This window comes from Perca flavescens, chromosome 17 (genome assembly GCF_004354835.1).
Source record: "Perca flavescens isolate YP-PL-M2 chromosome 17, PFLA_1.0, whole genome shotgun sequence".
Classification (NCBI taxonomy): Eukaryota; Metazoa; Chordata; class Actinopteri; order Perciformes; family Percidae; genus Perca; species Perca flavescens.
This window is the reverse complement of record NC_041347.1, coordinates 522,878-539,331: the sequence shown is the minus strand read 5'-3', so window position 1 is coordinate 539,331 and position 16,454 is coordinate 522,878. Positions and strand designations below refer to the sequence as shown.

Genomic DNA, 16,454 nt, shown 5'->3' with positions numbered 1-16,454 from the left:
ATAATCGGGGTTATTCATCATCTGAAGCCCTCTGGATAGCCAACGGAGACGCACGGGCATGGGGGAAATGTCCCTGCTGTTAACAGAGTAAGACAATGTGTCAACTCGCAGTGCAAACAAATCAGTTAACATGTTTTTTGATGAATGAATTAAAAAGCTGATAACATTAAATTTTTTCAAGAAATTCTAATACATTATTTAAAAAAAAAAAAAAAGAAGAGGAACTTAAGTCTAATGTCTTTGCTTGGTACAGAGATGAGGCAGGATCAGGGTAGTCTATATCGATAACCCCATTTATGTTGGGCTGACATCTCACATTGCTGTGAGATTTATTGTGTGTGTGTATGTGTGTGTGTGAGAGAGAGCAAGTTATGGCCACATATTGCTAAAAAAAATCCAAAACCAACATTGAGGTTTAGTTTTATATTTCAAAGCTACTCGTGCACTTTCATGGCACATCGAACAGTACTAGACTGTTCTGGGCCTCTGCCAGGGGCAACATGAAACGTGACTGAGTCTCATACAACTCCACACTCCCCCATCACCTATGCTATTCATGGACAGAATCCTACTATTATCATCCTGAGGGGAAGAGAAAAAAAAAGCAATCTTTTAATTCCGAACAACATGAAAGAATTCTCAAAATGTGGAAGAAGTCTTTAGCCCTGCGGCAGGTGACAAACCGCAAAAGCGTCGCAGCCGTGTTGACTTTGAAACCACCCAGCGCTGAGCAGTTAAAAAAAAAAAACTCACTTGTTTTGTTCTTGTACAGAAACCAGTCTTGCAGTGTGTTGTGTAATGAGGGCGACATTCTAGCGGTTGTGTGGAGGAGTGCTGGGGAGTGTGTGTGTTCTGCTCCGTGTGTGTGTGTGTGTGTGTGTGTGTTTTCAGGAGGGGAAGAGCAGTGTGTGGATGGTATGCAGGCTGTGTGCTGGGTTATGGGGTGTTGATTGCGGGGTACTTAACCACGGCCTTTTGATGCTCTGCCTTGGAATCTGGCTCTGCTGTGTTCCACTGTGTTTGCACTCTCTCGCTGTGTGTCTGTTTCTCTCTTCATTTCCCCCCATCGTTTCTTAAGTTTACTCTCCTTTTCCATTTATCTTCCTCTTTTTTTTTTTTTTTTTTTTGTCTCTCTTCACCCGTTCCCTGGTTAGGCATGTGCATTTATATCTGTATTGTTTACAGCAGTGTTTCCCAACCTCTTTTGTCAGACGCGCGTCACCCTGTCGGATGAACCCAAGGACCTCTTTATCGACACCACTCGTCATGTTTTGAATGTATTGATTTCCATCCGTCCATCCATCCATCCAAACTTAAAGTGGATATTGTTACAATATTCTTTCATACGATTTAATTGTCAGTGTCCGCTTGGTGAAGTTTGTAGTCGTAGGATTTAGCCAAAAAATGTGAACATCGACAACTTCTCAGTCCCTCCCCCTTTCCACTAAAGCCCAAAACGGTCTCCTAAACTCCTCCCCCCACAAGGGAGAATGAATGCGTGTGCATGAGTGGTGATTGACACGCAGTTAGAGCTACCTATTTGAACTGTTTATCCATTATTTTAGCTATGTGTTTTAACCATTTTTCCTTTACTTTTTGCTTATCTGCTCTCTTACTAACTAGTTTTCACCTTGCTTAATCACAGCAGCGATCAGGTGTCATACTAATTAGGTGGAAATTCAAAACATAATCAAACTGTCATGATTTAATAGTTGATTAAATCTCAATAGCTCAATTAGTTGAGCTATTTCACACTCTTTCTACATTCCCCCTGGCAGCTGCAGAAGTACCCCCTTGGGTAAAGGTACCCCTGGTTGGAATGAACAGAATTATGGTATATACCTTACTGCATGCAGCCAGTCCCTGTTGTGTCAAGTGTGTGTGATGAAGAACACTGGTGTGTGTGTGTGTGTGTGTGTGTGTGTGTGTGTGTGTGTGTGTGGCAGCGCTCCACCCTTGCTCTGCTCTGCGCATTGGATTGTTTGAATTTGTCCTCTCCGCTCCAGTGGCTCTTGTTAAACAGCTGCTTCTTGCAGAACAGGGCTGAGCTGTTTCTTGTGGGTGTGGGTTTGCGTTGTTTGCCAGACCTGCCTTCAGATCATATTCTTAGCGCTTGTCCTGAAACGCTCGGAGTACCAGATGCCACAGAGTAACCGTGTAAATGTGTCCCATAGTTTACATCAGGAATTTCCACATAAGACCAATCGATCCACATTCGATAAGTTTGTTGTAACTTGATAGGGATGAATGAGGACTTGTGCTGTGGATGAGGTGATTTGTCTTCGGAATTTAAAGTTCAGTATATGGAAGCTAACTAAGTACGTTAGGGTGTTAGCCGTAATTCATCTGATATTTTGTAAACTGTCATTTTATGGCACACTGTGAAACCTACTTTAAGATCAACTTGGTTGACAAAATAGATTTGAACAAATATTAAACGTTATTTGCAGTCACATGATCTAGGTTTGGTGTGTCTGTCGGTTTTGTTTGAGGCGAAACAGAGGCATGAGATTAAAGTCATGCAACCGTGTGGAGGCGAACTTTCCATTTTGAAAACATGCATGCAAAACTGCTCATGGGGATATTAAACATTGCAGCTGACAACTCTGTTGTGTAGACCATGATAAGTATTAAAAAATGCACTGCTGTACATAATGTATTACGGTGCACAAAGAGAGTTTATAGCTACTATTATGTCAAGCATATCAAAAATGGTATTAAATAAGTAAATAGAATCAACATTTGTAATTCCATAGTGATTCGTCGGCTTTTGTCTTTGATGCAAAATGTATGTGTACATTTACTCACTCAAAAAGATAAACCCAAAAGATTTAGACCCATATTGTGTGTGTGTGTGTGTGTGTGTGTGTTTAGGAGTGGAAGTCCGGCCCTGCAGCAGCTTCCGGCCCGCTGGCTATCTGAGGTTCTGGAGGAGGTCAAATCCAGCGACCCGTCATCCAAGCTGTGTGCCACACGACGCAGCGCTGGGATACCCTTCTACATCCAGGTGTGTAAGCATGGTTTTCAACACGTAAACCCAACAAGTGGGCTAAAAAAGTATCGGAAGGGTGCTTGTGATGTTTCGGGGTCTTGATGCTGGACGTGATGTCAAGAAGTGACAAGAGGCTATTGTTTTCATTGAAACCCCTTCAGAACGCAGGAGATGCAGCCTTCTCTCAGTAAACAGCACATTCCTCCCATTTAGAATTCCTTCAGCGTGTGCGGTGGAGCGATGGTCACTTTGGTTTAGCCATCGACTGTGAATCTAATCCTCTTTGCACAGTGTTGCTTTTTTTTGTGATCCCTTGACACAGTTTGGGATTTCTTTTGGCCACTTTTGGTTATTTTTACCTGGAGTTTTGCATGTTTGCGTCATACATGACACTAGACTTTCAGAAAGGCAAAACGGGGATTTTTTTGTTTTTGCTGCTTTTATGTAAATTTGTCATTTGCTGGATTTAGGTAAATTACAATATGTGACTGCAATTAGCAGTGTGAATTCTAAAGAACAGAAATAAGGACTAGTTGGCAAAAATGCAAACTCTAATCTGATGTGAATTGTAACATGAGGTGACCGTTAAGGTTAAAATGTGGTCAAACTAAAGGTTATGATATGGAGCGTGTTGCATGGACACTGTCAGGGTTAAGGTTAGTGAATGAATGTTGGACAGGTCTCAGAGGTTTAGTAATAGAAACCCGTGTGTGTGTTCGTGTGTGTTCGTGTTTGTGTGTGTGTTCTGTTTACTCCTAAAAGAAGTGCAATCAGCAGTTCCTGGCATGCCACTTGAGCACTCGCGCTGGAAGAACATTGAGTTTCTTAATCCAGCTGCCTTCATGTCTCAGTCACACACACACACACACACACACACACACACACACACACACACACACACTGTCCTTTGTTTGACCCTGTGTAGTAGTCTCCAGTCTCGCGCACCTTTTTAACAATGTGTTGTAATCTGTGACTAACCTACCTTAACACTTGACTGACTCACTGTTATTCAGCCACAGCCCGCCTCCCCACTTCCTACGATTACTGATATTAAAACTAGACTTGACAGAGTTCATGTTTTATCATAGCAGTAATTTGAGAGTGGGGTTGCTCTTTCTTGTGGTTATGGGTACGCGGCGCAGGGCTGCACGGCTGACATCATTGACTGTCTTTTAAAAAAATAGTTCCAGGTTTCAAAAGTCCTAACTTTGACTTTCTGAAACTGGCACTCATGTGGCAGTGACACGCTTATCCCTGCATTTTTAAGGGACTTTATGGGAATTATTTGCATGTTAAGCCGTGAGCATCCCCGTTGTCGAGCTGAAATGACTTATCGCAGAACAGAGCATGATACAAAACGCATATGGATTACTTAAGATGAGGGATGAGATGAAGGGCCAGTTCGGCGGACAGAAAGAGGAAGCTAAGATAACGGAGAATAAGGGAGAGTTGAGCAGAACACAGGAAGTCTGGAGCGAAGCAGAAGTCGACACCTTGGCAGAGCTCTGGGCTGCATTCTTTCACACAGAAAGACCGAGTCAGATCCGGGAAGGCTGGCTCCTGCGCTCGCCTCATGCTGGTCTGGATCGACCTGGGACAGACTTCACAGGAACTGTGCTAGCTCTCCTCTTCCTCTTAACCTTCCTCCACCCCAACCCCCTCCCAAAGAGTTTATAAGAGCCAGACTGTGCCTCCTCCTCCTCCTTCTCCTCCTCTCCTTCCTACCTCCATCCCACCCATCTCTCCATCCCTCCCAGACCTAACTCTTAACCATAACCCAGGCCAGACACACAGCTGGCTCCCATCAGCTCCCACAGTAAGATAACTCCTCTCTCACACAGCAGCCAATTGCTGTCACCTCCTCACTCCCACATTCCCAACTCCCACTCCCGGCACATACAAATGATGTCATTCAGTGAAGCCATCAGTATAGGCAAACTTACAGTATGTAATCCTATAGCTGTGTCTTTATACTATGTGATGGACAGTGTGTCTGTATGTTTTTTGTGTTTGGGTGTACCCTTCTGTCTGTGGTATGTTGTGTGTACTTTTATATTTGGACCTTGAGTCTGTAAATAAAGTTATTATTTATATTTATGTGATAGATTACCACTGTACAGTGATGGGCATAACTCATTTCAGTTTAGAGGTCTATTGCTGCAATTAAAAAAACTAAGAAGTAACTTCATTGAAAAGATTGGCTGATATGTATACTTTTTTATGTTTTTAACTTTTGAACAAACTATAGTTCATGTGGCCTATTAACAAATGCATCAGTTGCTTATGTTTGCCAAATTGTACACCATACAGTCTAATGTTATGGCTTTAAACAAAAGGTAGATGATATACAGTAGCTTCTCATTGGTTACGTTTTTCAAACTGCTTACTGACTTATTATTAATATATTGATGGGTAAATAACATTGCATTATCATATTGAGTTTAATGAAACTGTGTAGTTTTTAGGGTCTAATTAAATGAATTGCCATTTACCTGCAAAAACAAAAATCTTTCCGTTACATATGAACTTAACGAATAACAGCGTGACGGCATTATATCATCCCGACATTAAGTTCTGGCCTCCACAATTAGATACTGAGCAAATGTACATATTCTTACAATACGAATATCATCATATCCAGAAATTTGGAAACTTAATTGCTGCAGATATCTATTGCACATACTGTTATTGCAGCTCTGGTCAGCGCAACAAGTACAAAGCCGCCTTATCATGTTATTGAAAAAGTGAAAAACATCTCGACGTCCAACGCTGTCTAAAATGGCATCACTTGAGGCAGCATCGGTTGGGGCTGAGACCACAAGTTTGAAAATAAAAAATTCCCGGCCCGAACTGTCGGCAGTCAAGTTGAATTGTGGGGAATATAGGCACCAGATTTAGACGAGGAAGAAGAATGCCTGGAATAAAAAAAGACAATGACTTTGGTTCTGCACTATCAATTTAGATCCTTCATAGGTCGGACAGTGTTAAAGGGAGCGCAGTGCTAAATTGACGGAGCACTCTTTTAACAAAACCAAGAACCGGTGAAGACCCAGTCATGATGTTAGTATCTCTGACATGTTTGTGTGTCCACTGACCTGTTTTGTGACACTTTTTTTTTTTTTTTTTTTTTTTTTTTTTTTTTTTTTAGACTGCATGTCTGTGTTTTGATGATTTTTCTTTTTCTTTTTTTCTTTTTACTTCCGCAGGCTCTGCTGTCCTCTGAGCCCAAGTCGTCAAGTTGCAGTCTGTTGAAAATGACCATGAGAGAACTGACTGCTTTGGCCATGCCCTCCGCTAACAGGAACACTGACAGCTCCACCGTCCCTCAGGTTTGACCACAGAGTAGCTTCATGCACGAGTCCTTTATCCAGTCCGATCTTACGCACGAGAGCTGTTTGCTGAACATACTGAAATGGCATCGTAAGGAGTGCTGCTGTGACTGATTGGAGCTCTTGCTTGACTTTTATCCCTAATAATACACTGTGGCCTTCCCTAAAAGTTTGTTGAACATGCTCTGTAAACATACAGCATAAGAACCAGGTTAAAACGTGGCTGTCCTCAACTAAAAACAATTCTTAGTCTACTAACACTCGTATGAATTTGTCGACTAATCGATTAGTTGATTTGATTGACCGATCTGTGCGCTTTGAGTATTCGTTATGACTAAAAACGCGCAATATAAATGCAGTCCGTTTACCATCTGTAAAACAGATTTTCACCACAACGAATCATGAAAAAGCACCACTTTGAATCTTGTGTTTACCAGTACACTTGGAAATAAGTCATTCAGCACAAGAGAATATTAAAAAAATAAAGAAATCGTATTCGACTAAGACCAAAACGGCCGATTAGTTGACTAATCCACTAAGAGGGGGCAACCCTACAAATCAAGTGGTTGTTTCAAGCCTGTAGGCAGTAAGTGTGGTATTAATGTATTCTGAAAATGAAACAAACGTCATCATACCCATCATAATATTGGTGGATTGCACTGAGGAGACTCATATCTACAAATGACATTCGGAATAGCAGCCAAATGGTGCTGTATTTCGGCGGTTGCTGCTAAGTTTGTCTACTAGCCTCAGCAAGATGTCAGTCCTTTGTAGCTCATGATGTGATTTTAAAAAGAAAAATTCTGCCTCATCAAATAGTGACGGTAGTCCGCTGAACGGTTAAATGTCATCCGTTTGCCTCGCCACAGGTCCATGCTCTGAACATCCTCAGGGCTCTATACAGGGACACTCGTCTGGGGGAAAACATCATCCCCTTCGTCTCAGATGGAATGCAAGCTGCTGTACTGGGCTTCACCTCTCCTGTTTGGGCAGTGAGTTTCGACTTCCAAGTTTTCCACCTCTATTATTTTCATTTGTCTCTGTTTTTTAAATCTAGACAGATTAACATGCACCCCAACAGCATCCCCGTCTTGCACTCCAACGCCTCTCTAGGGAGGTGTTTCTAATATTTATATTAGATGGAGGGTAGATAGATAGACTAGACACTTACCCATTCAGACATACACACTCTCTCTCGGTCTTCCATCCTCTTTCCCTTTGTTTTATTTTATTTTTTCCCCCCCAGGTGAGGAACTCCTCCACTCTTCTCTTCAGCACTCTGATCACAAGGATCTTTGGAGTGAAGAAGGGGAAGGACGAGCACTCGAAAAAGAACAGGTCTGCTGCTTCTCTCCCTCTGATACTGCTCCTGCAGTTGAGGTTTACTGTCATGTGCATCAGTGCAGAATGAGATGCTTACTGTACATTTGAGTGGGAATTACAAGTCAGTGGTTATCAGTCCTGTCTGTGCAAACAAGGTCCAAAAGTCACAATTATTAGTGCAAAGAAAAAGTTCTTTGCAACAAGCAAATGCCCTCATTTAATACTGTATATTAAATACCTAGAGGTAAGTCCACTTAATATCCACTTGTGTCAAAAGTTTAATTGTAAAAAAATGCTAATTATCTTGTCAGTCTGTCAATTCCACAGTCAATTCTGTAATTATCCCTAACATACTACTTTTTGATTATTTTAGACTCTAAGCTAGACTGCCTAGCATAGAATGTAATCCATCTATATTTGTAGCACATCAGCACAAATATACAAGCAAGCAATTCAGAGGACTTAGAAGCCAAGGTGAAATAAACATGTGTATAAACAGTGTTTGTATTACACCACCGGGGGACACTGTTGTAACACCACTCTGGCTCAAATGAAGGTTTCACTCGACTCAAACCCACTGCTGGTTATTACTTGTGGAGATACAGCTCTCCACTGCTGCTGTACTGGATGCAAAGAGAAAAGGGCCGTGTCACATGGAAAGATAAAATAGAAACGCACAATAATAGTTATTTTTATTTGTGCTACAACTGGGACCATGCCATGGCTTCTGTTGTAGCTGGTTTCAAACCTGTGGGCTGCTGTTGATGAGGCCTGAAGTATAATTCAGCAACGTTTGTTGCAAAAGTGTGCCATCAAAAGTACAATTGCATATAAAAGACTGTCTGGTCTTATCAGTTTTTTTTATTTTGGAAATCATTTTCACCTTAAATTCCAAAGTCGCAATCAACGCCAGCGCAGATGATGAAACATGTATGTTTCGACATTTTCAGGGCAAAAGTGTGGAGATGACCAGAAACGTATGTAGCCCAAAAGACACTAACCTGCATATAGTAATCAATAATGAACAATAAATATTTAGTTTTAGGAGCTGTCGGTTAGTGGATATCTTATTTTGGTGGATAACATGCAGCCGCCACACATCCAGTCGACCATGAGGAATCTGTTTAGAGATTTAATTGTCTCCGTTTTAGTTGGAAGGCTATCAGTTGCTAGTCCTGCTTTGCTCTCAAGGATTGTTTGAAAAATTGTGGATTCGTTATGAGGTTTCTGGAAAAGAGTCTTAAATTATAACAGGCTCCGAATGCCTTGTCACGCAGCCATCCAAGTATTTTGAAAGCTTGATGATGAAAATGATAGCAGACCTGGGTCAAGTTTTCTTCCTCATATATTTTTATGATTTGTTGTATTTAACTTAGATGGAAGATGGGTGGAGTTGAGCACTTTGGATTCTGATATTTGATGCTGCAGCAGACACATTTTCCACAAATATGCTTGTCTTATTTGGTTGTATCACATGGTGGAATTGCCCTTTTTGGTTTTTCTATTGTTTTATTTGCACAAAAAAAAGGTTAGGTTTGTTTCTAGACACTTAAGAAATGTTTTTTCCACATGAAATTCATAGATAAGAAGAAACACTTAAAACAACTATCAATCGAATATTATTCAGCAAGTACTGCATCTTCAGAGAGCTGGAATCTGACCTTTTTTTGTAGTACAGAGCACAAGCTAATGACAATGTGTTGTTCATTTCATCAAGATTTCTATTTGTCCAATACTGTAGTGCGTGACATAATACTTGCAAAACTCCTGACAATACACAGCCTCAGCTTTACTCCGTTTTCTGCTAATTATGGTGGACATGATGAACATTCTATCTTCTTAACATCAGCATGTTAGCATTGTCATTAAGAGCATGTTAGCATGCAGACGTTAGCATTTAGCTCATAGCAGTTCAGCCCCGCAGAGCCGTTATTGCGGGCCTGGACTCTTATACTGTCTCCACCTTTAAAAGGATGGATGGTACATATTAAGGTTGTCAAAAGTATGGAATTATCGCTAAATTTTTTTGATACCACGTGTCTAAAGTGACACCATTTCCGTTAATGATATATTGACAAGTATCGAAAGTACCGAAGCTATAAGCACCGTGTGCAGGTTTTTTACTTTATCTTATTTTGTGTACCTAGGACTTTTTTCTTTTTGCCATGGTATCGAAAGAGGCATCCGATATTGTTTCAAAAGTATAAAAGTCTGGTTTCCGGACAACAAAGATTACCGACTTGCGGGTGTTTACGTTATCAGAGTTGATCGTGTGAGGATTACAGTTCTGTACATTGGCAATATAACACCATATCCAGTCAATTTGGATTAATTTACATCGAAAGATATTTGGCTGATGTGAGGCGTCCATATTTGTGTGGTTTTCAGGTACTAAGTGGGATGTATCGGAGCTTTCAAGAAAATCCAAGCCTCCCGATAGTAATTACTGTACGATATTCACCAGTAATTACAGTAACTCTGATATGACATGCTACGTGATATGCTAAGCTAGGCTAGCCACGTCTAGGGTTGGGCATCGTTTGGATTTTAACGATTCTGATTCCGATTCTTCCTTTCGATTCCGGTTCTTATCGATTCCGATTCTCTGAGGGGTGGAGTTGAAACGGGTCACATGCTTATTTTCACAAATAAGAGCAAAGTTTTATTTTGATTCAACGGTGGTTTGCAGTTTTACAGCTTTTTCAACGTAAAATAAAGCCCCACTAGAGCACTGCTTACTGTGCTACATGGCTACAACACAACAAGCACCTGGCCGCTACGGAAACCCAAACTTGCGCATGTTAAATTGGGAAGTGATGATCAGATTTGAAACCAAATCCTCCAAACGATTCCAATACAGAAACGATTCCGATGGAATCGTAATTTTTGAAACTATTCCGATTAGGAATCGGTTCTCGATGCCCAACCCTAGCCACGTCCCTGCTCTATCTCTGTATTTTCTGTTAACTCCAATTGTGAACATGGTAAATATTATACGTGCTAAACATCAGCATGTTAGCATTGTTGTCACTCTGAGCATGTTAGTATGCTAACATTTAGCTCAAAGCATGAGTGTGCCTCTAATAGTGCGTTCCGTTTGTACTCAGAACTTGGATTTTCCGATGTCAAGGTCTAAAAAAACGCCCCTGGATCTTGGATTTCAGAGCTCAGAACCTCGGGCAACCACAGAGTACCCCGAGCTTAAAATCCAACATGGCTGCCCTGTGCGTCAACAGTTGTGAAAGCTGTGGTAACATCCAGTTATAAGCACTGTGTTATTTGTGTCTCACAAAATCAGTCGTCCATCTTCTGTATGTGGACAATGTTGTCACGCTGTTTGCATGCACAACAAAACGTAATGCGTTGTTCTAAACTGGCATTGCTAACAATGGCTAACCTGGCTAGCGTTAATGAAAACCATGAAAATCCGACTTGTAAATGGAACGCGTTCAACTCGGGTGTTTCATCATTCCCAACTTCGGCTTCCGAGTTGCCGAGGTGAAGTAGTAGCTTCACAGAGCTGTTAGCATGGCTGTAGACTCCTGGTCATGTTTAAAGCTGCATTAGCCCTGTACACCATGAAACCATCATCAATCATATAAACATTTATATGATTGATATCTCACTGGCCCCTTTGGGAACTGATAGAGAGTTCCATCTAGCATTCAGGGCACATTAAAAACAAACATGAACAATAATGTGCATGTGGTGTTTGGCTGTAGGACTATGCGATAGTTGTATTAAGGTCTATATTGAGCTCAGAAAGTGATTTGTTAACCCACAGATAATTCAGGGTAACATTTCACAGGGCTTGGGCCCTGTTCCAGGAAGCTCTGTCTGGTTCCCCTTGACTGTATTTCTATTGGCTGCTTTTCTGAAAACCCCTGAATACTCTCAAACCAAGCCAAGGCTGCTCCTGTTTATCTTGTCTGTTTTCACTTGTGTTTTTAACCTGCTGTCTCTCCCCTTTGTATGTCTGTCAGTTACCTCCCACTCGTCTTGTCTGCTGCTTTCTTTCTTATAATTACTGCGTGGGGTTATTAGTATATGCATGTTGCACCGATTGTGTGCTGTGATTCATGACCAAAGAAAAAAATTGGCATTTGAACTCTAACCTGCATTTTAGTGTCTTTTACAATCCATGTACAAGTTTTTTTTTTTCTTCTTTTAAATACCTTTTAGTTTAGGAATCACTCAGTTTTATGTTGCTATAGTGTTCTTGTAGCATAGGAGTAAATGTCATTGTATAGATCCGAAATACAGAATTGCGCGTTTGCGAGCAAGAAAGCTGCCACTCATTTTTTTTTATTGCCTCTTTGGGAGTTTGTCTTTTCCACAGTCGGTTGTATGTCTGGTCTCTGTTATTACCGTGATTTTAAGGTTGTGATCCCTGGCAGCAGAAAATGCATTGTGACAGCTTGTCCACTCTAATATTTGGTTCTTGCTCCACTGAAGCCGGAGCATAGACATAGTTCATCTCGCACACAAAAAAAACGGTTTATTTACAGCATTTTGAGTAAATGTGTGTTTGGGAAGACCGAGTTCTTTGCTGTCTGTGGGAATTTCAGCTGTGTATTTGACATAGTTACTTGAATCCAGACATATTGTTTGCTTGTGGATCATCGTTCCACTAAGTTGAGGCTTCTCCGCTCCGTGACCGTGCATTGCTGTTGATCCGATTTCGTTGCTGAGATAAATGCAACTGTAAACAAAGCTGACAGAGTGAACATTGCTCTCTGCATTCCAACCAAAGCCCCCAGCTTTATCTCCAGCCTGCGTCAAGTCCTCCCTTTGCACTACATGTGCTCTTGTACATGCAAACATTTCCATATCAATGTTCCTTACCCTAGGTGCTTTTAAATAAAATAAAAACTAGAAAGGGAAAGCAGCACTCTCATGACTCGGAGCACATTTATTTCAACTTATTAAAATCGCCTTTTCAAAAGTCTTCAGCGTGTACTTGGATCTTTATAAGTTGAAATGAATGCATGCAAGTTATGGGTGTTGGTCTTTCCCATTCTCCTTTTTTTTTTTTAAACTTTAGCAAAAGTACCAATACAAGTAAAAGTACATAAGTATTATCAGACAAATGTAATAATGAAGTGCCAAGTACAGAAAAGTGGTGATGCGACTGAAATATTAGGTTTTAATTTATTAGAATGTTAGTACCATACATTATATTTAGATGTTTTTTTTTTTGTTTTGTCCAGTGGTTACAGTTACACCAATTTATATTCTGTTTTTGAAATGTTCTCTAATCTGGGCTTTTTGTGTGAAATATTTCATAATTGTACCTCTTTTGGGTCTTGAACAGTTAAAAACATCTGAAACGTTTAGAGGGGAAATTTTTTTGGTGGGTTTCTTTGGTAATAACTTTTAAAATCTTAATATGAAAGGTTTTGTTGTACAACGTATGACATTAACCTGTGGAAGTGAAAGAATAGAGTAACATAAACTAGAAATAGTCCTAGCACAAATACCTCACAATCGTGCTCAAGTATTACTCCACCGCCTTTTGCAAAACATTTTGTACACTCATTCTGTGAATACTCTACTCGCCTTGTGCAACAACTAATCTTCAACAAACGTTTGGTGTGTGTGCGCGTCTCTCTCTCATTTTGCCTTAAAGTTAATGCAGCCTATATGAGTGTGCACCCAGCTGTGAGTCCACAAACATGACCAGGCCTTTTTACTTACACCTCCCCTCTCCTCTTTTGTGACCCTAACCCCTTTTACCCCATCTAATCCGCTCCGACACAACCTCTGACCCTTGTCCTCCAGGCAGCAGAGTCTCGTCAGACAGAGAGACTCTCATTAGAGAGAGCAGTGGAGGGGAGGAGGGGGCGCGCACAAACGCACACAACCTACACATGCATACAGTGAACATCATTTACAAAATTTTGTTTTTCTAATGCAGTTCTCCTCACACTTTATCAGAGTCCCCTCTGGGTCGTGAGGTGAGCGACTCATATCCAGGTTTAAAGTGTTTTTCAGAAACCTACACACGACTCCCTTTCCTACCATGACAGTGCCTGCTGCTAACTTGAACCAGGTTGTGTGTGTGTGTGTGTGTGTGTGTGTGTGTGTGTGTGTGTGTGTGTGTGTGTGTGTGTGTGTGTGTGTGTGTGTGTGTGTGTGTGTGTGTGTGTGTGTGTGTGTGTGTGTGTGTGTGTGTGTGTGTGTGTGTGTGTGTGTGGCAATCTCTCCAGGCTTGTGATCATGTGCTTGGCAGACCAGACCTCTTCCCTTTAGGAGTGACTTGATTTAGACGGGCAGACTTAAATAAAAACTTTACTGGCCTTGGGGCTGAATGGCAGTTGCAGTAGCAAGACCGCCAGTGTTAAATATAAAGTTTGTCGTTTTATTGACCGTTTGTGTATGAGTGAATACATAAGCACAAACACACATACGTGACCGTAATTTCTAGCTGGGTAAGTAAACACAAAGGCTGGATTTGTTTTAGGTAGAGTATTTTGGCACAAGACCATGTCCTATCAGCATACTCTCTCCGTCATTTCCCTCTCCTCTGCTCCTTGCGGTTTCTTGTTATGTCACTTTTATTCGGAGCATATGAATTTGATCACGACTAACTACCAGGTCCACTAGCACTCCTGATGATGATGGCAATCCGTTTTACACTCTGCAGAGATTCTCAGTTGCATTTTTATAGTGTACTTACTCAAAGTGTCAACACAATTTTGGCTTCTTTTCAATGCTAATAGCATTGCTAATGCTCGTGGTTTAATTAGATTACATACCACCTTTTCTTTTCCTTTTTTTTAACATCTCCCTATTGCATTTTTAAAATCTTCTAGTGTACATAATACAAAATCATCATGTAATATACAAAATAGTGGCATCGTGGCTCTATGGAGTCCAATATCAGACTGGTGTTCACTTGGGACCACACGGAAATATCTCCGCAGCAATTAAATGGATTGTTGTGGAATGTGGTACAGACATTCATGTCCACCTCACGACGACATATTGTTGGTGACTTTTCATCTAGCACCATCATCAGGTCTTCATTTAAATGTCTCTTACCTGCTAAACTAATGCCGTTCCCATCGGCCTCGGCTCTACTTTGGGTTTAGTGCTAATCGGCAAGTGTTAGCGTGCTAACGTGTGAAACTAAAATGGCAACCTTGGTAAACATTACACCTGCTAAACAGCCGATCACCATTGTCTTCGTGAGTACGTTAGCATTTAGCTCAAACCACTGCTGTGCCTAAGTAGAGCCTCGCAGAGCCACTAGCACGGCACTAGACTCTTGAGCTAGTTAAAAATAACTTTGATAAAAATCTGTTAGCCTTAAAACTTAAATATGGAACCACCACCATAAACAACGGAGCCCCCAAAATATGTTCTATCTTGTGTGTGTGAGATTTATAAAAAGTATAGTGTTTAATGACTTTGGTGGCTCTGTGCTTTACAAAGAACGCTTATTTCTGTAGGTTTATGCTTAAGTGGCCTTATTACTGCCAAAACAAAAATTAAATAAAAAATCCTGCTCCTTCTGTCTCTCCTTTCAGGATGACGGGCCGAGAGTTTTTCACTCGGTTTCCAGCTCTCTATCCGTTCCTTCTGAACCAGCTGGAGGAGGCTGCGGCCACGGTGGAAAGGTGAGATGGTCCACCTTAATCCACACACATGCACACTCAACATTCAGCCCTTGCCATGGCTTTTCACACTCCCTTGGTCCCATTATCGGTTTAATTTTACTGACATTTAAGCCATACGAAACAGCTTTTCTTAAGCTGATTAAGCAGTGGTGTTTTTGTGCGGGGAGGATTCCTGGAGTAACAAAGAGGAAAAGTTAGTGAACTTTTCGTCAGTCCCATAACAGATTGTGGGAACATGAACTTTGAACTCAGCTATTTTCTCTAATCACGTAGTATTGTCCAAGATTGAGTTCTCGTGTGGGCCTTTTTTTTTTCTTCTAAAATATCACTTGCTCAACTGACTACTTGCTCAAAGAATCAGACTTTACGACCGAATAAAATAAAAGTCTCTTTGAGATTTAGTTTTTTTTTGCAGTGTGGAGGTTGATTGGCCTTTTCTTTGTCAGCACAGCCCGAACTCCCTCTTTTAAAAGCCTCTGAGTCATCCAACAGCTCCCCGGGCGGCCTTATCTTAATATGGATCCAATTAATTGAATGCTCTTGCAGACCGGCTCTTTCACAATTCCCCCTCACTCATTTCGTCCCTTGTTGAAACATTTGCAAATTTCCCACGGAGCCAGATCTTGGCTGTCTGACTTCCCACATCATTTCATCATATCGCGCCACCCAAACAGACCGACCGCACCATACTGTAGCAATACACAGCAGGACAGGAGACGAGAGAGCTGCTGTTAGTGGTTTTAGACCAGTCTTGTGGAAGTTAAGTACAAGTGCATTCCCAAAATAGGTCACAATATATAAGGTTGTACTTTGGAGTCCATGTATATACATTATGTACTACGTAATCCTCCACAAATGCAAAACAAGTACTAATGAATTAAGAATAGAAAAACAATTCCGGTGTCCACAAAAAGGGGCGGTAACGTACAACATTAGGCAACATGTTGTGCATGCATACATACGGCTAAGAATATCCTGGATCAATGTCTGTTATACAACCACACCTTGGATCATGGCAAGTTCTTTTGTGTATCAGGTGTTTTACACAAGCGATAAATAATGTCCATGTGTGGGTCAGTGTTTCCTCTATGCTGACCCTGCAGCGGCGGTCCGCCACGGCAAAACCTCCGCCGCCACGGCACCAGAAACGCACAGGGCAGGCGCACAACGCAGTCCTGGCTGCGGTTG

General features: G+C 41.3%; 1 protein-coding gene across 2 annotated transcripts in view; it reads left to right on the top strand.

Annotated features, from left to right (window-relative positions):
• The window catches only part of thada (THADA armadillo repeat containing), a 117,470-nt gene that overhangs the window by 27,227 nt on the left and 73,789 nt on the right, over positions 1 to 16,454 (top strand). For both annotated transcript variants that reach the window (XM_028604006.1, XM_028604005.1), the window contains 5 exons: positions 2,875 to 3,007; positions 6,199 to 6,321; positions 7,191 to 7,313; positions 7,568 to 7,659; positions 15,177 to 15,266. In XM_028604006.1, the coding sequence (XP_028459807.1) occupies positions 2,875 to 3,007; positions 6,199 to 6,321; positions 7,191 to 7,313; positions 7,568 to 7,659; positions 15,177 to 15,266 (561 nt within the window). The remainder of the gene's footprint in view (positions 1 to 2,874; positions 3,008 to 6,198; positions 6,322 to 7,190; positions 7,314 to 7,567; positions 7,660 to 15,176; positions 15,267 to 16,454) is intronic.